Below are 24,394 nucleotides of genomic sequence, written 5' to 3'. Positions count from 1 at the left end.
GCAACATCTCCATTACCTTCCTCTATATTTGTTTGCTGGGTTACTAGTAAGTATGTAGTAAAATGGTGAAAACTAAAAATATTAAAATAAATAATTATAATAATAATAATAATAATAATAATTATTATTATTATTATTATAATGAGATGATTATCAATAATAGCATTAAAAGCTGTCAATCTGTTGGCTCCAAACACATTCATTCACTGCCAGAAAAAAAATATGGTCTGTCAATAAGTGACGACGACTAGGGCACTATCATGAACCCTAAGTGAGAATTGAGTACGTCATCACTTCTGGACATAATACAGGAGTTGACAAAAGATTGAGAAATTGGAGACCAACTTATTCCTTTCAAAATCAAACTTTCCGGCAAGTGCTCTTCTTATCAATGTGTGGAAAGTTCACTTTGTAGAGCATAGTGCGAATGTGTGGAAGGTTCACTTTACGAGCATATCTAAATGCAATTCTTAGCATCAGTCCCCTTTTCCCCACATCACACTTTTGCTGTTACATTTGCTGATCCCGGCCATTCTATCTTCTCTTTCTTTTAAAGATTGGTTGCATAAAATAAGCAGTTGAGTAAATTGCTAGGGTTGCTAGTATAAATGGGTCCATAAATGATTAAGCTAAATGTCTCTACATTTGGTCAATATGTTAACATAAAATATGAAGTTTAGTGTTCATTTTGATTGGAAACCAACCGGTCTGAATAAGGAGAAAAATCCAACTTATAATGAACTAAATAGCAAAAATTACTGGTGTTGTATTTTACGTGGCAGTGACCAAACATGATTTTGTCAAATAAATATTTAGCAATATCATAGTCATCTATCAATTTGGGTCTTATAATGATATTGCAATTAACAATGTGTCTTAACACAATTTCCAAATTCACTGAGACTATATGGGTAAAGGGGGAAAAAAAAGGCAATAATTTCTTTTTGGCTTTTAGCACCTTTTGTAAAAAGTGATTGCCACATTTTGTGAAAGAGTAGTAATAAAACAAAACTCAAGATAAGTATAATAATGATAATTCATCATCAAAAGACTGGCTTTTTCTCCAACCAATGAAATGTGGACGGGGCAGTAATCCTATAGATATATTCCAATTTTCAATTTTGCACCAACTGGCAGATGGAAACTCAATGTTGCAACTCAGTTTGTCAATCATTTGTAGTTTTTAAAAAAGAATTATCACAAATCACACCATCCATCAATCAATCACTCAAATCCGAGCATAATGAACAAAATTCATGCACTACACAAAATAGTTCCTTCCAGAATTCATCCCATGAGAGTCATGATGATTGTTGTTACTCGTCGATGGAGTAATTTGTACCCAGGGTAAATCCCGCCGTGGGTCACTGTATGTGGCACTACCATCCCCCCCACCATTATCAAATCCACGTTCAACATCCCCACCAGCGCCACGTCCGTGCCGATTGTTCCTTTTAGATCGGGTACTGGCTTTACTCCTCACGCTTTGCCTGTCCGAGGCGTAGAAATTTGAAGCAGCCACGGTGGCATCCATGGCATTTCTCATCGTGGTATCGTAACTGGGAGGCTGTTCAGCCCTCCGTCCATTTCGTCCACTGGCCCGGTGGTCAACGCTACGAAGACTCCCGTGGTGACTCCTAGACCTGGAAACTGGGTATTCATCTGGAGTGAATTCTGTAGTTAGGTTAAGGTTATCAAAAGCCATGACCTCCCTCTCGTCTCGGTAAGATGAGACATGGGTCGGTGCTCTGTAACGCATTTTGACAAACTCAAGCTCATCATTAGCAGAGCTCACTGTGAATGAAGGAGAAAAGAAAAAATAAATAAAAATCGTGAGTGTGAGTGAAATCGAATGACCTATGTAAAATTCCAATAAAAAACATAATCCTAAGCATATTATTATTACTATTTGCAGTCTAGAACAGTGTTTGAAAAATTATGCTCATAGAAGAAAAATTGCTAAATATGTTGTGCATTTAATAAATGTTAAGGGCTTAATTAACCGATTTGGAAAACCCTTAGGGAACCAAATGGTATATCATATTTTTTTTGCTTTATTGATAGAAGAAAAAAAATGCTGTAACACTAACACATATCTCTTTACTGAAACAAATTATCACTGATACTTGTTTTTTGTTTGGTTTTAAGGGTTTTCCGGCACTTGCAACACTAAGGTCATAGCAGCGTCAGTAAATAAAAAAATGGAATAGTAAAAAGTTCCAGAATTACAATTAAAGCACAATTAAAGCACCCAAGAAAAGGTGAAACAAAGGGGAATTGGTTCAAATCGAAAACAGGTGTAGATTCCAAGAGCAAAATATTTTTTAAAAATGAATTTGAGATCATCTAAAAGTCTGATCCAGACATAAGCATAGGTCCCCGGAGGGAAAAACTCAAATGTTTACAAATCATATAAAATAACTCGTATTTCAAGAAATAGAAAAATCGTTTTCATGTAAACTGCGGTAGTGAGAAATAAATCACCACAAAGTTGACAAAGTGAAATAAGCATTTTATCCATTTGTTCCTCCCCGTTTTATCCGTTGATACAATATATAATAGTTTGGCATAAAATCCACTCCCCTCACTTCCCCACTTCAAAGACATTAACACGAGATGTTAGCTTCACAAGTATTGGGGGGGGGGGGGGGGGGATTGAAGGTTGATAAAAAAAAAGTCTGTTAACAGAGAACGGGTAAGTACGGAATTCAACAATTAAATCATGAAGGATATGAAAAGTAATGGCAATTGAGTTAAACAAAATCCAAACAGAATTTTAAATCAACAATACTGAGTTACGTTAAGGGAACACGGAAATACCTCTGAAAATGGCAGCAGGGTCAATGTCTTCAAATTGTGATTAAAAAAAACAAAACAAAGAACAATAAATAAATAAAATGTTTAATTAATTATCTATACGAGTTATCAAGAAAAATTTGAATTTGGAAATAGATTTGTGAGTCGTCTGAACTGAAATAAAACTGATGTTAATATCCATTTCAAACTTGATTCAATACAGAATACAATAGACTTTCATCTTCTTTTTCTTTTTTTTTTGTTACCTAAATTGGTTTTCATATCTGGGCCATTTGCTTTTGTAGGAAAAATCCTTGTTTCTTGGAGTATTTGGTAATAAATAAATAAATAAATAAAAGACATTTAGAACACATGGTCAACTAAAATGTTTTGTTTGTTTGTTGCTTTAGGTCTCTTCCAACACAATTGAGGTTATATGAGAGACCGCTGAAACAAAAAAACAAGCAATCTAACAAAAATAGTACAAATGTAAATCAAAATCATAACCTAAAGATATCATAAGCTAAATTATAAATAACCAAGAACAAACAGGCAGAAGATTTACAGAAAAAAAAATATCCCCTGTCAAAAATACAATCACAAACCAAAGAAGCAGGATAGGCTAGTAAAGAGAAGAAGAAACGACATCACTATCGGATCGTACACCCATGCGAACATCATAGGTATATGATTCAAGGGTGATGCTCCCATCCAACCACCCGCCAACTAAAATGTGACCCACTGCATCTACCTGGTATTATGTCAGAATAGGCAAAGAGAAGAAAATTTAAATTTAAATCAAATTGATCAGAATTAGGAAATTTACGTGCTTTGAAGTTATGAATATATATAATAGAGAGAGAGAGAGAGAGAGAGAGAGAGAGAGAGAGAGAGAGAGAGAGAGAGAGAGAGAGAGAGACTCCCATCCTCAAAGATGACTGTGAAATTAACTTATTTATTAAGCTAAAACTTGAATTTTACACATCAGTTCAAGTTCACTCTGACTTAATACCATTTCGAGACGGTTGGTCACAAATGAAAGTTTTAAGTCTGCTCAGTTAACCATTTATCCCTTGTGATACAAACAATTCAATTTAAACAGACGTAGACTGCAGTTTCAGGATCATGATGAAAATGGAATGAAACCCATGAAAATATAAATGACTGCCTGAATTACGCAAAACAATGAAAAATCCTGAGCATTTTCTATTATACTCTCCATTAACACTAATACTCATCATCATGTGTCGATAGAAAATACAAATGCCTCCATGACACATTTTACTTAAGAGATAATCAAATGCCAAAGGAACAGAAAAATGTCCTTCCATATTCATGTTCACACTAAAAGGACTCAAAAATAATGAAGGCAAAAAGAAAAAAAGAAAAAAGTTTCAACATTGGCTAAAAAAAAAAAGTGGGGGGGGGGGGGGGGGAATATGTCATCATATTTCTTCCAAAAACTTGCTGAAATGAAACCATTAAAAAAAAAATAAATAAAAATATAAAAATCCATAAACAGAACAAAGGAACAAAGAAAAAAAAAAAATGAAAGGAAGCTGTAGAGAGAGAGTGGCCAGACTTATGCAGGTGATCCCAACGACAAAATAAAAAATTTAGATAGATAAAAAGTAATTTCACAGTTCCGTCTGCTGAATCAGACAATATTCGCCTGTTTCAGTGACTGCCTTCAAGAAACAACAGCCCTCCACCCAACTTCCTGTCAGGGTGGTCTCCGACTTTGATTTGGAGGGGGCTATGGCTGAATCACTCTGGTACAGTGCGTTTTCATCATTCCTGGCATTGTCCGTGCTTGCATTTCCATCTTGATTGTTATCTCCCATCTTATTGTTACAGCTATCATAAATATGACACATGGGTGATGAAGTGTCCATCAAGTCCTGACTTTCTCTCCCTATAAAATTCCCATTGCTATCTGTTCCTGCCCTGTTCAAATTGTTGGGAAGCTGTCCCATTCTTCTTTGCTTTGTCTTCTGGTAACAACTGCTGTCATTCGTAATTCCCATATTTTTCTTTGAACCAATGTGACAATTCACCAGTTCTGGCTGGCTGAAACTGGCAGACTTAAGAAAAGGTTTTGGCATCTTCCGCATGTTGAAAGTTTCATTGTTGTAGAAGGAACAAGGAAAATAAGGAATTAATTTATCTGAAAATATTTTCGTATTCGCCAAAAACTCTTCTTTATTGTTATTATTCAAATCCTCCTCTCTTTTGCAAGCAGATGATGACGAGTTCCTGTCCAGAAGACCTTTAGTGTTCGAATACAAATCTACAGATCTCCGAGACGACCTTGGGCTCAATTTTTCTTTGGACCGATCTAATACTGTACCAACGTTTTTCTTCCAAGGTTTGAATGATGACAATGCAATTTCTGAATCACCCGATTCACTGCCATTAGAACCAAAATAATCCAACTTCTTGTGCCTTCCCGTCTTCTCGCTCTCTGACAGTAAAGATTGCACAGAAAATGATGATGAAGGTGTTGCAATAGGACACTTAGAATCAGTAGGAGTATCGAGGAATTCTTCACTCCTTATTTTTGTCATCCCCGATTTCTCCTGTCTAGTTTTAACTTTACGATTCATCAGAGGCGGTTCACGTGATTCCGACAAACAGAGAGGATGAATTATCTCCCTTCCACGAGGGCATAGCTTGTTGCTTTTTGGAAAATTTCTTATATAACAACCATCTATTATCTTCATCGTTTTTCTATTGACCAGAGGACTAGAATAATCATCACCCGATGAAAATAAAGACTGGACGGCTGTAGACTTTGGAGTGTGATATCTCTGCTTTACACCATCAACACTCTCCATACTATTATTGCATGAACCGATTGTAAAGGTAGCATTAATAAGGTCTTTCACATCGCCATCACCAGTTTTGACTCTATTATTTGGTAAGAAACTGGCAGATTGTCTTTCAAATAAAAATGACGACATCTTTGAGTCGAAAGAAGCGATCTCTTCCAAACCCCCTTCAACCGAACAGGAAGTGGAGGAGGGGGTTGGAGACGGGTAGTATCTGTAATGACCATCTAATTTCAGCTGTTGTAAAGGAGTAGAGGGAAAGGGAATTTTAGGAAGGGAAGGGAGGTGGTTCCTGTAACGATCGGTAAGAGTTGGGCTGCCAAAGTCAAAAGAATCTTTATGTTTATATTTATTAAGGTGAAAGATACGATGACGACGTTGATAATAAGGAGTACTTTTATGGGACGAAGGATGGTTGCTGTTTTCACTTCCATCATGATGATAATAATGATGACGAGGTTCATGATGATAACGGTGTTTGGGTGAAGATGATGATAATGATGATGATGAGGGCAGTAGACTGCGATTCCCATACTTACTAGGGTATTCTTCATCAGCTGACAGGTAAATGCTAACACTGGATGCCACAAAACCAAGAAGCTGTGATGTGAAATAAAAAAAGGGATTTCAAATGGTTAGTTTTATTTTAATTTCAGAGCTGCTAGCCAGTGTAAAGAGATTACTACAATATTTTTTCTTTTAAATCAAGATTTCCAAATATATCAGAAAAAAACATTTAAAAATTCAGAAGCCAAAAGACAGTGATGATAATGGCAAATTGTGAAAGAGAAAGAAAATCTACAAGCCCGACAATACAACTTTAACCTGAATTAAAATTAAATTACAATAACATAGAAATTATGTAGCTCTAAATCATACAAAAAACATTCTGACAATGCATATTTCAAAAATTCCGTTTAAACTTTTTTCTCCACTCAAGATCACATTTATTTTTTTTATCAATCTCAATCCAAGAAAATAATGATGTATGTCATAATGTATGTCATAAAATATACCCTATACCAGATAGATTCAGAGTTCAAGCGGGCAACCTTCCTGGCTAATTGTCATCTAAAAAAAGTAAGTGAGACAAAGGAAAAATGGTTCTGAGTAAGAACCGAGGTCCCTTGCAACACTTTACTTCTATGCTTAGGTCTGTTTCACGCATATGCTGGCACAGGAGAACCACCAAAAGTTGGGTTTCAGAGATGTGTAAAAAAAAAAAAAAAAAAAGAAGCAGCTATCATCAAGATTTAGATGAAAATCATGGTTGGAAAGAAGGAGGGAGGTGGCAATGTTGAAATATATATAAAAAAATACTTACAGACAACAGCACCTGCACAGCTGCGTGTATCACTTCCACATAATAATACTGTAAGATACAACCGACCACCGATGACTCGGGTGGTATTTTTCTTCCTCCTCCAGCGGTGGACTCCATGCCAACTTCGTCGTCTTCGTCGTCACCAGCAGCAGATGTTGTCATGGAATCATCCTCCACTTTACACCCAATGCCGTGTTCCAACCACCAGCTCTTGCCCTCTGTGCCGATGGTCAGAATATTCAAATTGCGGTTCTGAAGGGTGAAGAACAAAATTTGTTACCGATGAAGGTTGTAAATAAATCGGTAATAATAATAATAATAATAATAATAATAATAATAATAATAATAATAATAATAATAATAATAATAATAACAACAATATATCTTTATTGTCCCCAAAAAAGTGGCAATTTGTCCTTTGGTTACACATTTATAACAATACAATATTGACATAGACACACTCACACAAGATGCACACTAGTAACATAGTAGTTATCGTAAAAAAAAAAAAAATTAAAAAAATTGTTAAAAGGTTATTCACATTATGTAGACCATTTAGGAAATCGGTTAATTGGTACCCACCCTAAATGGAATCATTTTCATGTAACAGTGTTGTTCCGATTAAGCAGTTTGCACAGTATTATGTTGGAGTGACACTGACTATGATAACTGAATGTTCAGTCTAAATTTTTTGGGATTGTATTTCATTGAAGAGAATAACAAATTTTTTTCAAACTGCAAAAATCTTTAAATTTCATAATTCTGACTTTACATTCAATGAATCTGGTTCATCAGACACAATACCAGACTGATGCAGTGAGTCAAATTACGTAGAAGACTCGACTCACAAGCAAATGGAACACTCTTTAAACCCAGTTGGAGTCTTTTTTTTTTTTACTCTGATACTGACCGAGTAGCTGACACTGCATGAGATTGGATTAGACCAGTGTCCTTTCCAAAGGGTAGCTTGCAATTTTCTAGTCCATTTAATACTACAGACACTAGAATGAGCAACAATCTTATGTTTTAGTGTCAGGGAAAACGAAAATGATTGCTACTATTAGATGGCGACAATTTTCTAAGTGCACTATTCATTTACAAAGGGATTGCACAATATATGTATTTTGCACTTTGTTATTAACACTACACAATGTAAACAAAGACACCTTCTACACATCCAAATTACTTACCCTGTTGAGAATGCCAACTTCCAGATACAGACAAATGACAAAAATGTTCCAGCCAAGCCATAGAAGGTTCCAGACTGTGTACTGAATTAAAAGAAAAGAAAAAAAGAAAAACAGAATAACATGAATAATAATCAGTTTGACAGAGAGAATGTGAACATTGAGCTCGTAAAGATGGAATCTAACAGTAACAAAGCAAGAGACCTCAGTAAGAATTGCAAACAAGTAATGATTTACAGAGCTGTAATGGGAAATCTGGATTTTTACCTACGATAAAAATTAAAACAAACAAAAAGAGAAAAAACAAACAGCATAATATGAATTCAATTGTTTCTTATGTCGGGTTAAGCAAGTGCAAAAAAAAAAAAAAAGTGATTTATTTTTAAGTAAAAATTACTAGAAATATGAGATTTTAATTAGTGCTTTTGTTTATCATACGGCAGCTTATGGCACTTGCAACACATTTGGGTCATATCAGTGCCAGTGAAAAAAGAAGAAAATGGGATAGACAAAAATTAGAGGATTACAATAACAGCCCCCAAGAAAATGTAAGACAAAGGGGAATTGGCTCAACTAGGGAACAGATGTAGATTCCTAGAGCATGCCATCAATGTACTTAGTTTGAGATCACCTTAAAGTCTCATCGAGACACCAGCACAGGACCTCACTAAGAGGAACACACTCAAATGTTTACATAATACATAACAGAGGGATGATTTACAAGAAAAAAAAATATCATCTCCCAAAACTATAACTATACATTCGACTGCTCCCTCCCAGTCAAGGACTCCAGCCAGGGCTGGGACAAAACTAATTAATCTCATTCCAAGACAAAGACAGAAAGCAACTCGGAAAACAGATACACGTATAAGGGGATATAAGACACAGCATGACCCCCTGCCCACAATGGGAGGTCAAAGATCCCAACCAGTGGGCTGAGAAAAAAAACCCAAGTAATCTCATTCCAAGACAAAGACGGAAAGCAACTCAGAAAACAGATATAGGGGTATAGAAGACGCAATAAGCGACCTCCCTTCCCACTAAGGGAAGTCAGGAATCCCACTAGGTACAAATGTGAGATTTTAGTTTTTGTTACATCAAAAAACTTTATGTCTAATTTTTTTTTTTTTTTCATTTTAAACAACAAAAACTACAAGTTATACATTGATTATAGGATTTGTGAGTTAATACTTGCTTTATTCAAGACATTAGTTGCCACTCTTGTGTTGACTTTGAAAAAAACGAAAATGCAACAGCATATACAATTTTTTGAACAATGCATTCTTTCTTTTGCATGTATCTGTGAAGTCAAATGTGACTTTCTCTCCCCCCCCCCCCCCCCCTCCTTTCCATAAGTTCATCACCCTTATTGGTCTTATTAAACTACCTACATCAGATGTAAAATTTTAGCAAAATAGTAATTTTAATGAAACTGTTTCATATTATGTGTGTTATTACTTTCAACAATACATTTCTGTTATGTCTGATCTTTAAATCTAATTTCACGCACATTTATTAACATATCAAACACCTTGTCAGCACAATTCTCTGAATATTTCTTTGTTATTATAATTGTTACCATTATACCAAAATGTAAAATATGTAGGTATAAAGTTTTAGACCTTATATTATTATTATTATCGTGGAGTGACATACACCAAAGTCAATCTCTTACAACTGTTCTATACTGGCAATGGACCATAAAAAGCAAACAATAATTTTATGGTCGGCACAACAATGGTGGATAAGGTAAATTCCTACATTGGTTGTGATAACCATCTGTTGACAGCTATGAACTTTGTAACACCCCCCCCCCCCCCCCCCCCACCTCTCTCACATTTACTACAAGGTCAAATATCAAGCTACATGTTAGCTTCTCTTTCACTGCCAGTGCTAGTTTAAGACTTTTACAACCTTTTATGAATGTCTTGTTTTTATTCTAAATCCAACAATACTACCGACAATAAGCAAAATAAAGGGAAAAATTAAAGAAAAAGTTCCCACTGAAGTGAGTGTTCTCCATAAGCGTAGAGCACAGTATGTATATGCATGGGTGTTTGTTGAAAAATGCCATTCATCATAATATTTGAAGAGGAAAGCAAAGTCCAATTATGGTGAAAACTGATCATCGGCCAACCCCTCGTCACCACCCTCCAAGACCCCCCACCATCAGACAACAATACAAGTAAACAACACAGTGGCCACAACGCATCATTCGATAACCCACCTTCATCAAATTAAAATATTTCCACTATGACAACAACAGTTCACATCATCATTCACCTTGTCACTCCTCATTGCTGAGTAACAGTTCACACACCAACAGCAACAACAACACACAGTATAATAGAGTGTCAATGTGTGAGAACCACTTACAGAGTAAAATTAAACTGTCAAACCTTATGAAATGTAGCTTATTTAACTCAAGATCAGTATGTAATAAAAAGACAACTGGTTTATGAACACATTTTGGACAACGACTATGACATATTATTCATAACAAAGACATGGCTAAAAAAGGAAAATGGTGACTACATCATTAATAAAATAAAACCTGCTTGGTACAATGTGATCAAGAAAAGCCAGAAAGGTCGACACGGTGGTATGTTAATGATAGTTCACAAGGAAAATATTGCCTTACAGAAAACAAAAGTAACAACTAATGTCAACTAAAATATGAAAACATGAAACTTAACTTTGCTCTTATTTATCAGCCAACACTATCTAACAAAATCAAAACAACGACAAGACAGGTTTTGACCGAATTTGAACAGTATTCCACCGATCTGTCAACAAAAGATAATCTTTATATCTTAGGGGATTTTAACATTCATGTGAATGTTGAGTCGGATTATAATGCATTGGATTTTCTCAATAAAATTGAGGCACAGAACGATGTCCAACTCATCACAGAACCAACACACGAAAAGGGAAACACGTTAGACCTTATAATTAAGCACTGTGATGACATGTTGTTGAATAACACCCATGTACAAAGTAACCACACATCAGACCATCAATTTGTTTTATTTGAATTGAATTTGGAAAAACCTAAACCCACAAAAAGACAGTAACATTTCAAAAATATAAGTCATTAGATATTGAGAAATTTTAAAATTTCAACTGGTGGTCTTAACAGCAAAGTTGAACGTGCATACACAGCAAGTTTCTATTTTTAACGAAATTATGTCTTAACTTCTTGACCACCATGTGCCGTTGTCAACCAAAGTTATCACCATAAGGATGACATTTAACAAGCATAAATACAATGAGGACAAAACTGAGCTGATTGTATTAAAAAAGACAGGAAAAGATATACTCATTGACCAACTGTCCTTCGCCGAATCTGTTATTAAAAATTCCAATGTCGTTCGAAATCTTGGTGTCTTTTTTGACACTCACCTAGACATGAACACACACATAACAAAGTGCTGTGTAAACACTCTCCAAATGATATGCAGAATACGAAATACTTGTATTGATGACGATACATGCAAAACACTTATCCATGCCCTTGTTACCAGCTGCTTGGATTATTGTAACTCTGCTGTACGGCCTACCAAAAACATCGCTGAACAGACTACAGTTGATGCAAAACAAAGCTGCTTGAATAGTTACAAGGACACAGCCTTGGGACCATATAACACTGGCTTCCAAATAGAGAAAAGAATAATATACAAAATCACATGTTTTGCTTACAATTGCCTTCACCATACACCACCTGAATACCTTGAACGCCTTGTCAGGGAATATAGACCAACTCGATCTCTGTGATCTGGCAGTTCTTCGTTAATGGAAAAAACATCCCAAGAACAACGTTTGCTGAGCGTGGCTTGCAATTTTGGCTCCAATCATATGGAATTCTTTACCGCCTAAAACCTGACAATGTGAAAGTCTACCAATCTTCAAACAGCATTTAAAAACCAATCTTTTTCATTCTGCTTATCGTGATTCTATGTGAATTTCGAACAAGATATGTGTGTGGCTGTTGTAGTGATTTTTAGTCGATAAATGAACATGTGCGATACCAAAAAAAACTATTGCAAAGCACCTCTGAGCACTCTGTGTGGGTACTGGCGCTATATCGAATAATAATAATAATAATAATAATAATCCATGCATCTCTGCATTGAGTGAATAATCCTGGTAGTCTGGCAATAAAATACTAAGTGAACATTTGACTAAGTGACAATTAAGCAGTAGTGATAGAAAAACTAGTGGTAGAAGCAGAAGTAGTAGATATTTCAGAAAGAAAAAAAAATATATCAAAAAGACAAAAAAGAAATCTACTCACCACAACAATGAATGATCTATAAAAATTGCAAGCCCCAAATAATCCCAGAATGACAACGATGATTTGGAAAAAGTTTCCGATGATGGGTGCCCACATGTACCCCAGGAAATCAAACACTTGTCTTTCCAGGGTACTCAACTGTAACAAGGAAGAAATTAGTTTTAAAAAGTTAAAATGATGATGTGTTAGTGGTAGCAGTAATGATCACGAGGTGTTAGTGATAATATTTATTGATGTGGTGTTTGCAGCAATAGAAATAGTAGTAGTCATGATGATGATGATGTGATTATGACGGTGACAGTAGACGGTTATGTACTGACTATGGAAGTGATAATGATGGGAGTGGTGACTGATTTTAATTTCCCTTTTACAATTTCTGGTATTCAAATTTAGAAAATAGAGGGTTAGAAGAAGGAAACCACAAAATAGAAATTCCCACCTAAGAAAAACAGAATTGGTAAAATAAAGACCTCCACCCCTCCATATAAACAGACTTTGATTTTTATATAGTCAATATAAGCAGGTACCAAAGATTGCTCTTAACCGGTCACCTAAAGAGAAAGTGAGGCAGGCCAAAGCAGACATGGCAAAGAACAGTAGAGGAAACAGATTGAACAAGTCCCAGAGGCTTCTGAATTTAACTGGCGTATCACAGAGACAAGTGGAGATTCGTCATTGCTGCCCTATAATAATATATATGCCAGAGGGTGTAAAAGTAAAATAAAAGACCTTACGTAAGCAAGTGTGGGGAAGATTATTGTGATAGGTTGTTGTTGTTGTTGTTGTTGTTGTGAGTGTTTGTCATGTCATGACTGTCAGTGTCTCGATCGAGCTGTTGTGAGTAATCTTCATGTTGTGTTCGTTCGCTGTCTCCCGCGTAAACGTGACGTCATCATTTCTACCCTTTAAAAGCTCGCGACACCTTTCATTCTTTCTCTCGACTATCTACAGCCTTATTTGAAACAGACATATCAACTATCTTCGCCCATCGTTGTATCTGCTACTAAGATCCGATCCGCCATACTTTTGGTATGTTATAAAAATCAGGCTAGACCGGGACGATTCCCGAAGTGCTCTAGAGCAGTTTTTAACCGCCCATATATGTCCTTTACATATATGGAGAACGCCCACTTCGGTGGAGACTTTTTCTAAACTTTTTCCTTATTTTTTACATCGTGAACGAGATTGGGAAATCCGTTCACGACAATTGGCGCTGCGACTAATTTCCGAACCCTGCCATTTTTAAAGTGGATGGTAGCACTCAGTGCACGGGAATTGACTTCTTCAAGGTAAAGAGTTCTTGTAAACAAATCAGAATTATGAATCTAAAAACTTGTTTCATCTGATTGTGTTGTAAGTGTAGCGCCTTGAATTGAGTTCCCCTGGTTTAGTTGTGTTTTTTCATTGCTTAAACCAGAGAGGAAAGCCGTTTATAGGGGTCGGCAATTATTTTTGAATTGGCGAAATTAAGATCTCAGCTCAGCTCAATTTTTTCATCGAGACTTCGAGCTCAACTTTCGTTTATTTTTGCCAATAAAATTGTGCAATTGTGATTTCTATTCAACAAAATGGAGCAAAATTGGTGAGTACAATTCAATAATTTTACTTGAAAGTGCATGAGGGCTTAATCAATTCACTTCAAAGAATTAGCCTGGTGAACCATTATTGGGGTCATGGTTTTCACTCCCGCACTGATGTCTCAACTAAGATTGGAATTCATCAACCTGCATGTGAGCTAAATTATTTGCATGTCTATTTAAATACTTTCCAATATTTGACATCAACAATACTATTTCTGTGAATAATATACAAATAATTGGCGCCAAGATTGTTGCTTAACAATCTCACTGTGCTTTTCTAAACAAAAGGTAACAGTAACAGTCAGTATCATCTGTCTTTATTTAGATGATCAAAGTCAAAGCTTAGGCAGCCATGTAAAAGTGTTTCTACTCACCAAACACAGAAACTATTTTCCAGCTTTACACGCTCCTAAACCCCCTATATATTGGATGTTTCTCTGAACTCTTTACATCCAGACTCTGTAAACATATCCACTTGCCTTAGACACCTGGTCAGTGTCTAAATAGGATAAGAACCACCTCTAACTCTAACCCAGTGATTAAACAGTGAAAATAGTGAAATCTATCAGCTGTGGTGTAGAGATTGTATTCAAGTGAGAAGGGATCTGAGAGTATTCCAAGTTTACAGACTTTATCATTGCTTTAATTGATTTGCATCAACTGGTCTGTCATTTTAACTGAAATAAATAATTATCATATTTCAGTTTAATCCAAAATGGATGCAAAGATAATGATTAATGTCATTACTGCTAAGGACCTTTTAAGGTCATCTCATATAAGCAAGCCTTTGGCTAAAACCCTGCTTGACATTCGAGCACGTAAGGGTTTACTCACTAAGGAGGATGTGATAGATAAGATCAGTAATGGTGACATGTTAGAACTTTTTGATTTTTCGGTTTCCGAATCGTGCATTTTTGAGAAACCAGGTGAACATGCCCCTGGTACCTCTCGCGACAGTTCCCCAAATAAAATGGATTCGAATGATAATGCGTCTGGTGCTGGAGACAGACGAAGGGAACTGTCTGCGCAGCAGACCCCATCTAAAGCTGCAGGTTCGTATCCTGAACATGACACTACTAGCAATCCTCAAGAAGGTGCTAGTAGTGTTGCGAACCCGACATTTTGTAACAATGCGAAACGCACCATTCGTAATGCGTGGCACGATCAGCCTACCGAAGACCATTACCCAACATCCTTTTTGGCATCCGACCGCGAGCGGGTTCCTTTCGTTCATGAAGCTAAATTTTGTCAAAATTACATGGACAAGGTGCCTTACTCTGAATGTCCTGAATCTATAACTCACACATTGGACCCACCCTCTCAAGATTTCTCAAACAAGGGTCTCACATCAATGGGCCCGCAAAGAGAGGATTGTGGATATGCAAGAGACAAAGTAAGGCAAACCCGCCGGCTACCACGAAGAAAACCATCTATGAGAAGAACCTTAGAACAGGAGGATGCTCTAATTGAGGCAAGCATGCACAGGGAAAGACGAGGATGGAGGGATGAGACTAGTTACATGCATTCCTACGAGGCCCCACCTGCGGATCGCAATTCCACGGATCATTATGGAGATATGAGCAGTGGAGGCCCACTTATGCCACCCCCGTCCAAGGTACAGCTGCCTAAATCTATCTCTTTCAATGGGACAAAAAGATGGGATACGTTTGAATATAATTTTCAGAACTTTCTGAATTATCATAATATTCAACATCTCCGTGACCAACTATTTTTCCTGGGCCTAGCCCTGGAAGGAAAAGCAGCGGATTATCTCTCACGGATCCATCAGTCGATAGTCTTTACAGACATACGAGATGCATATGACACCCTGAGAAATCGATTTGGTGGTCAGCAGCTACAACATGCAACTCTGATACAATTCAACAGCACTACGCAGGCTGAAAAAGAAGATGTCTTAGACTATGTTGACAAGCTATGGGAGTTGGCACTGCAGGCATTTCCTGGACAGTCCCCCCCCAATTTAGAGTCCCAAGTGGTAGCCCATTTTATAACAGGACTATATGACGTGAAGGCAGCCCAATATATTGCATGTCAGGAGTGCACCACGATGGACCAAGCCCTGAGAACATATAAGCTTTTTAAAAATTCTCAGCAAGTTGGTTGGCGTGCACGAAAGGATAGACCAAGTACCAGCAACACCGTGCGGTTCAGAGAGCCCTCTATCCAAGCGGTGAATGTGTACGATGAAGAATCTGGGTCAGAATCTGAGGAATTGGAAGACTATAGCCAAATTAGAGCAGTGACTCGCAACACGAGCATTAAGACAGCTGGTGTACAGCAGAAGACTGAGATGAGTGTTGAGGCAATGTTCAAAAAGATGTTATCAATGCATGAACAAACCCAAAGTAAATTAGACACTCTCATTACACTCCAAAGTCAAGTCTTGGAAGTTATGCAAAGAGGCGCTCGACGTGCCCAGCCAAGATCCCGCTCCAATTCCCCATCATCAAGTGCCTGTTTTTCATGTGGAGGTCAAGACCACTATGCTAGAGACTGCTCCATGAAAGGTCGCCCAAAGGAAGACAAGGCGCCAAACGGGCAGGGATCAGTTTGAGCCCGGAATTGATCCCAGTTCAAGCAAGGGCAATTAAAGAGGACCCAGTTTTTGAGGCACAACACAGATATAAGACTATGAGCAATTTGTGCCCCTATTCTTCTGACTGTACGAATTTTATGAAACATGAAGAAACTAAGGAAAACCTTGCCCAGCAGACCAACAACGGAAGCCACAATGTATATCGGTCTAGCCAAGATCCAGAACAGATTGTGAAACCTTATTTTGATGAGGAATGTATCTGTATTGCAAGGTTACAGTCAGAATCTGCCCTTAAAGTGCAATGTACAATTGAAAACGTCCCTGTACAAGCAGTGGTGGATACTGCAGCAGATGTTACCATCATCTCTGAGAACACCCATAACAAAATCCTACCTACCCCCACTTGTACGAAGTCCATGAAGATGTTTGCAGCAGGAAAAGATCAAAGCTTCTCTGCAAAATTAGTGGGGCCACTACACTTGCGATTGGGAGAGATTCATCTGCTAACTCATATCTATGTTGCTCCCATTTTCGACCCAATGCTATTAGGAATAGACCTGCTGAGGAAATTAAGGGCAAAGATTGATGTGGAAAAACAACAATTATTTTGTCAAAATCAAATTATTCCTCTTGCAACAAATTCAACTGAAAATGTAAGTCCCAAGTGTGACATGGCACAAACAGGTTTACCAGTGGATGATGGAAACCGAATAGCTATAAAGATTGCCATTCCCCACAAATTGATCATACCAGCCCAGTCAGAAGTAATCACTAATGTTGAGTTAGATTATTGCCCAATTCACCATTTATGTACCTGGAACCATATAGAAATCTGCCAATTTCTGTGGGCCATACCCTGCACGTAACCAAACCAGTTGTTACAGTGTGCTTGATCAACACAGGTGATGAATGCTTCCTCAAAAAAGGGACGGAAATAGGACAGTTGCTTCCCCTGGAAGCAAGAGATATATTTGAGGGTGACGAAGATGACTGGCTGAATTTAACAGAAGTGGATGAACTCAGCAACCCCATGACAGAAGCGGAGGGGGAATGCTCCATATCAAGCACTTCCTGCCAGCCGATCCAACTACCAGACAAACTTATAGATCTCTGGCAGAGAGTTACGTCCACTCTGGGAGATGAGAGACTAGGTAAAGTTGAACAATTGCTGTGGGAATATCAAGACATATTTGCAGCCAGTGAATTTGACCTTGGTGACTTCCAAGCAATGCAACACCACATTGATACAGGAGATGCAAAGCCAATTAAACTAGGCTTGCGACGCACCCCCGTTCACTTTACCAAAGAAGAAGATGAAATGTTAGACAAGATGCTAAAAGCAGGGGTAATACAACCCTCGGCTTCAAGCTGGGCTGCGGCGCCTGTACTGGTACGGAAAAAAGATGGATCTGTTCGCTGGTGCATCGACTACAGGGCACTTAATAATGTTACCAAGAAAGATGTTTTTCCCCTACCTTTCATGTCTGAATGCATCGACGCATTAGAAGGTAACATATGGTATTCAAAGCTGGATTCCAATTCGGCTTATTGGCAGATCCCAGTCCATGAGGACTCCAAACACAAAACAGCATTCCGTACACGCCAAGGACTTTTTGAGTTTAACAAACTCCCATTTGGACTGTCCAATAGCCCAAGTACATATTCCAGAGTAATCAACCTAGTGCTAAGAGGGTTAAACTGGAAAAGAGTACTAGCCTTCCTTGATGACACCCTGGTCCTTGGAAAATCTTTTGATGATCATTTATCAAACTTAAAACAAGTTTTTCAGCGCTTCCGACAATTTGGACTTAGATTAAAGCCAAAGAAGTGTGATCTGTTTCAACGAGAAGTTGAATTCCTGGGAAGGAAGGTAGGGAGAAATGGCCTGGAACTAACAAATGCTTCCATTGGAGTGATTGAGAACTGGCCCCCACCAAAGTCAGTTAAAGATATCGAAAGATACGTGGGGTTAGTAAACTTTCACAGAGCATTCATAAAAGATATGGCAAAAATCATGGAACCACTTACCAGGCTGTTGAAGAAAAAGAAATTCTGTTGGGAGTCCGAACAGCAGCAAGCTTTCGATCAATCGAAGTCGATCCTATGTACCCCGCCTGTTCTAGCGATTCCCATGTCCCAAGGCCAATTTATACTGGACACTGATGCTTCTGATTTCGCTATAGGTTCAGAGCTCCTTCAAATACAAGAGGGAGTAGAGAGAGTCATAGCATATGGAAGTTTTACTTTAACATCCCAACAAAGGAACTACTGCACCACACGGAAGGAATTGTTGGCAGTTGTTAGATTTACCAATCAGTTCCGTCACTATTTATTGGGGAAAGAATTCATATTGCGCACGGACCATAGGAGTCTAACCTGGCTGATGAATTTCAAGAGACCAGAGGGTCAACTCGCTAGATGGTTAGAAGCGCTGAGCATCTTTTCCATGAAAATTGAATACAGGCCTGGGACCAAGTTAAAAAACGCAGATGCACTCTCCAGACCACCTAAAACCGACACACCTTGCCCACATTATGCAGACATGATAAACCTGAAGGATTTACCCTGCAGTGGATGCAATTACTGTACCCGCTACACGGGATGTGGTCAAAATTCTCAGATGACATTGATGATGTTGTCCAGTTACCTATCATCAACCCTGAAATCAAAAGAGCACCCAGGTGTGAAGAGAGATTGTCATCTGGAATTCGCATTGTTGTCCGAGATCTCTCAAGTGCTTGTCCTCACAACCAGATCAATTCAGAAGAAATATTCACAAATACTAAGCAAGAGTGGAGAGAAGCACAAGCTGAGGACCCCAGCCTAGTGTTTTTGGTCAACTGGTTCAAAGGCAAGACAATACCACGCCAAGCAGATCTCAAACTGGCAAATGCGGCACAAAAATTTTACTGGCTAAACCGTAACCTTTTCTACCTGCAAGACGACATCATATATAAAAGAGGTACGGATGAAAGAGACCTACTAGTGGTGCCCCCAAAGTTTAAGCAAGAGGTCTTAAATCTATGCCATAACATTCCCAGTGCAGGACACCAAGGATTGCAACGAACGAAATTGAGGATTAAGGGATCCTATTTTTGGCATAAAATCTCAAGGGATGTCCAACCATATGTTCAAGGCTGCTCATTATGTAACCAAAGTAAACATAGAAATAAAAAACATCGGCACCCCTTGGTACAGAATCATGCAGGTATACCTATGGAAAAGGTACATATTGATTTTCTTGGGCCCTTGACGAAGACACGCAATGGTAATGAGTTCATCATGGTGATCATCGACCAATTCACGAAGTGGATTGAGTGCATACCCTTACCATCACAAGGAGCCGAAATCACTGCAAGAGCAGCCGTGAATGAGTTCTTCTCTAGATTTGGGTACCCCCTAGAAATAGTATCAGATCAAGGAAGAAATTTCGAGAGTAGCCTTTTTAAAGAAATGTGTCGGCTTCTCCACATTAAAAAGATGCGAACTACCGCCTATAGACCCTCAGCAAATGGCCAGGTAGAAAGGATGAACAAGACGTTGATGGCAGCAGTTAGAAGCTTTAGCCACTCGAAACCCAACACCTGGGATGAATATGTGCCACTAATTGCTTCTGCTATCCGCAGTTCAGTCAATCGACACACAGGCTACACTCCAAACAGGTTGATGCTAGGAAGGGAGCTGACAACTCCAAGTGATCTGGTGACACCTGGACCCGCAAGAGAACATGAACTCACCAAGGAGCATGTCATAAAATTACAAGAGAGCCTAGAGCTGGCTCATGAGACTGCTAGAAAAACCCTAAGGACAGAGCTTAAAAGGATGAAACGTGACTATGACCTGAATATCCACGTTCACACCTTCAAAAGAGGCGATGCTGTGTACCTCTTGAATAGGAAAGGTGGAAAAACAGTGTCAAAGAAATTGAAGCCAGTTTGGATTGGCCCCGCTATCATCATGACGGTTTTTTCCCCCTTTGTTTATCGAATTAAGCTCAAAAATAATGAACTGAAAGTAGTCAACCATGACAACCTAAAGCTGTGCACTGACTCCTCATTACCGAAATGGATAAACAAAGAACAGCAGTCCATAATAACGGGTAATGCCCTGACCTATTGCCTTTGCAATCAACCCGATGATGGTGATACCATGATCCAATGTGATAACTGTTTTGAATGGTATCACGGGCGATGTATAAATTTAACGAACCGACAAATGGCTCAAATAGGTCAATATCATTGTCCCCAATGCTCAATGTGAATGAAGTAAATTAACTAATCAATCTTCTTTTATGCACAGCACCATGAACCGCCAGACTGAGTTCAAAGTCATCCAGCTGATGGCGGAATTTCAGGCCTTTCGGGACGCCCAAGACGCCCAGAAAGGAGGGGACAGACACAATGGCAGGCAAGGCAGAGGGAGAGGAAAGGGTAGAGGCCATACCTCCCCATCGGCCCGGGGTAGAGGCCACGCCTCCCAATCAGTCCGGGGTAGAAGGCATGGATCCCCAGCAGAACGGAGGAGAGGAAGGGGTAGAGGGTACACCTCCCCCAGGTACAACTCCCCACCAAAATACAGCTCCCCTGCCAGAAGAAACCGGTACAGGCCCTACCAAACCCATACCAGGCCAGAGGGTTCTAGGGACCACCGAAGAGGCCCAAAGCCTGCCTCACACAACGAGCCTGATGATACCAGGGGTCACCCCTCGGAACCACAGGCTAGACGACAGGCCCCTCGACCTCGAACGCCAGATGATACAAGGGATCATCCCTCTGAATCAATGGCGAAGAGGGAGAGCCACTCAGACAGCAGTGGGAATGGCAAGTCGGCCAGGAGGAATGGGGCTAGGCAAAAGCAATTCCGGCTGCTCAAAGAGGAGAATGCAGCACTCAAGGAGAGCCTAGCCCACATTCGGAATGACCTGAAGGAAACCCAGGCAGAACTGGCCCGTCTGAAGGGAGAGTTTAGGAGCTTTCAGCCTGACAAGTCAGCAGACTTAGATCTGCTCATGGACTTGTCTGAGCAAGAAGGTAAGTGTGTGGGACTTATTGATGCCCATTTCCATTTGGATCGATGGCACAAAAGGAAAAAGGGTCAAATTGACATGTTAGAGCAGTTACTAAAGTTCCATGTCAACCCCGCCCCCTCAGTTGATTTACCTATCCTGGGTGGGATGATAGTCTACTGTGACCCCATAAACTTTCCCCCCGAAAGCGAGCTAAGAGCGCTGAAAGGCAAATTTCTTAACTTTGGCATTGCCATAGGTATCCACCCTTCCCACGCCACTATGAACCGTAAAGCATTGTCTTATGCTATGAAGGAAGTCAGACGGTTGAGTCAAAATGACATTATCCAGGGGTTGGGAGAAATTGGCTTTGATTGGACGAAGAAGGGGACCCAAGAAGATCAGGAACATGTAGTGGGAACACTCATAACAGGTGCAAATCCCCTAAAACCAATAATTTTACATGTCAGAGGGGAAAGTTCTGATTATCTTGGAACCCGAGCATATATGCATTGTCTAGATTTTCTATCTAAGAGGTTAAGTAAAGAACAATTCCTCCAATTGCATTCCTTCTCAGGTAATGGTGTAGTTCTGGACAAGTGGCTCGGTAGGTTTCCAAATACCTTTTTCAGTTATTCAGGCTTAATAAAAACATTTAAAAGAGAGCAGCTAGAAGCAGTGAGGAAAACACCAATTAACAGACTCCTGCTTGAAACAGACTCCCCATATTTACCTTTCAATCCCCTGGTAAAGCGAAATCACCCACACTACTTAGGGGAATCTGCTAAGGCCATCGCAGATTTAAAAGGTTTAAGCTTAACTGACATCCTTGAATCCAATTTCATAAATTTTGAGCAAGCATTCAAGATACAAATAGATAAGGGAAGTACAGCATTCCACTCTGTCATTAAATACTAGCCTAAATATTAAGCTGCACAGAACAGGAATAATCCCTTTACTATTTTGCAGGCTCCTAAGGATACCTCTCCCTTCGTGTATATATATTGTACAGCCATACCCAGATGTGGATCCCTCCCCCCTTTGTATATATGACCGTCCAGGAGGAAGAGTTCGCCCCTGAGGATTTATTTTTTTTTCGTGTGTTTAGTGTAAATATTCCCAACTACAAATTTTTATTGATTTTATTCAACATAATCTTCGGATTCTCACAAGGTAAGAATTTTCCTTTTTCCCCTTATGAATATAGCTATTGAAGTGATGCATGAATTAGAAGGGGGAGGAATGTGGGGAAGATTATTGTGATAGGTTGTTGTTGTTGTTGTTGTTGTTGTGAGTGTTTGTCATGTCATGACTGTCAGTGTCTCGATCGAGCTGTTGTGAGTAATCTTCATGTTGTGTTCGTTCGCTGTCTCCCGCGTAAACGTGACGTCATCATTTCTACCCTTTAAAAGCTCGCGACACCTTTCATTCTTTCTCTCGACTATCTACAGCCTTATTTGAAACAGACATATCAACTATCTTCGCCCATCGTTGTATCTGCTACTAAGATCCGATCCGCCATACTTTTGGTATGTTATAAAAATCAGGCTAGACCGGGACGATTCCCGAAGTGCTCTAGAGCAGTTTTTAACCGCCCATATATGTCCTTTACATATATGGAGAACGCCCACTTCGGTGGAGACTTTTTCTAAACTTTTTCCTTATTTTTTACATCGTGAACGAGATTGGGAAATCCGTTCACGACACAAGTAATTAATTAATATAATCAACATGTTCTGCTGTATTGATGATGATGATTGTCATAAGAGGTGGAAGAAAAGAAAGAATGAAAAACAGAAAAAAAGTTCATAATCAACAGGTTCTGCGGAGGGTGAGCTGATGAGGGCAAAGGTGTGGGCGTCTTTACTTATCGAGTTGCCAAATGTATTTTTTTTTTTTCAAGATAAAACCCAACGGCTACACTGAAAATGTAAAAAGCTGAAATTGTAATTATTTTTGCTAACTGAATCTAACCAGGATGCGAAGGAGATCTTGATCTCTAACTCTAACTCCTGAACTCAAACTGACACTCCTCATCCCACACATGATTTATTACTAATTACTCATACTCAAATTCAAACGCGAGCTTTGAACACCATAAGGAAAATATTTTGGCAAAATGAGATTTACATGGATCAATTTCAATTACTGACCAAGCCATCGGGATAATCATGAGACTTATGTAGTGTCCAAGCAAAGACGATACGATAGTAATGGGGATTTGACTCAGCTGATGATAAAAACTCCTTACCAACTGCAGTGTAAACAAAACAATGAGGGTTGTTCTCAGAGCCCGGGTGAAATATTTATCCTCACTCGACATTTTAAGCAATGTGTGTTTGACTTCCACATAAAACAAGCTGAAGTTTGGTTTTTTAACCCATGAAGAATTATAATTTAATTTCATTTCATGCCATCGATAATACGTATTGTTGTGAAAAATAATAAAAATGTATCCAGTTTCGATGACTTCCGACTCAAGTAAAGTGAATGCTAGTGTTGGGTTATTTGATCGCTTTTACTCGATCGACGACCGAGCGCCAAGCCACGAGTCAGTGCTCGATCTCAATGCCGGAAGAGCGAGTTAGTAAAACGATCACTCGATCGTAAAACGATCAGGCGGGTTGTGAGCTTGAGACGATCTTGACACGTGAGACGAGCTTGAGACGATCAGGATTCGAGCGAGCGGAGGGGTAACGAGTGTTTCGAATCATTTCAAATTCAAACGATCACAGTTTGCCGTCCGATACCAATCGCCAATGTTTGCACACGGTAGTCTGTGGTTCTTCCACAGCCCTCACTCCTTGTCAGATGTTAGTG

General features: G+C 38.9%; 1 protein-coding gene across 1 annotated transcript; it reads right to left on the bottom strand.

Annotated features, from left to right (window-relative positions):
* Positions 1-557: 557 nt before the first annotated feature.
* On the bottom strand, positions 558-24,069 carry LOC144956476 (uncharacterized). Its single transcript, XM_078887002.1, has 6 exons — positions 23,826-24,069; positions 12,433-12,570; positions 8,142-8,222; positions 6,952-7,203; positions 6,167-6,227; positions 558-1,794 (listed from the first exon to the last, which is right to left on the bottom strand). Exons 1-6 carry the CDS (start codon positions 23,979-23,981, stop codon positions 1,262-1,264), a joined length of 1,221 nt encoding a protein of 406 aa, XP_078743128.1. The 5' UTR covers positions 23,982-24,069; the 3' UTR covers positions 558-1,261.
* Between the last annotated feature and the right edge of the window lie 325 nt (positions 24,070-24,394).

The sequence above is a fragment of the Berghia stephanieae genome, chromosome 11 (genome assembly GCF_034508935.2).
Source record: "Berghia stephanieae isolate SIO BIC M18660-M18661 chromosome 11, UCSD_Bste_1.3, whole genome shotgun sequence".
In the NCBI taxonomy this organism is placed as follows: Eukaryota; Metazoa; Mollusca; class Gastropoda; order Nudibranchia; family Aeolidiidae; genus Berghia; species Berghia stephanieae.
This window is presented reverse-complemented; position numbering and strand designations above follow the sequence as displayed.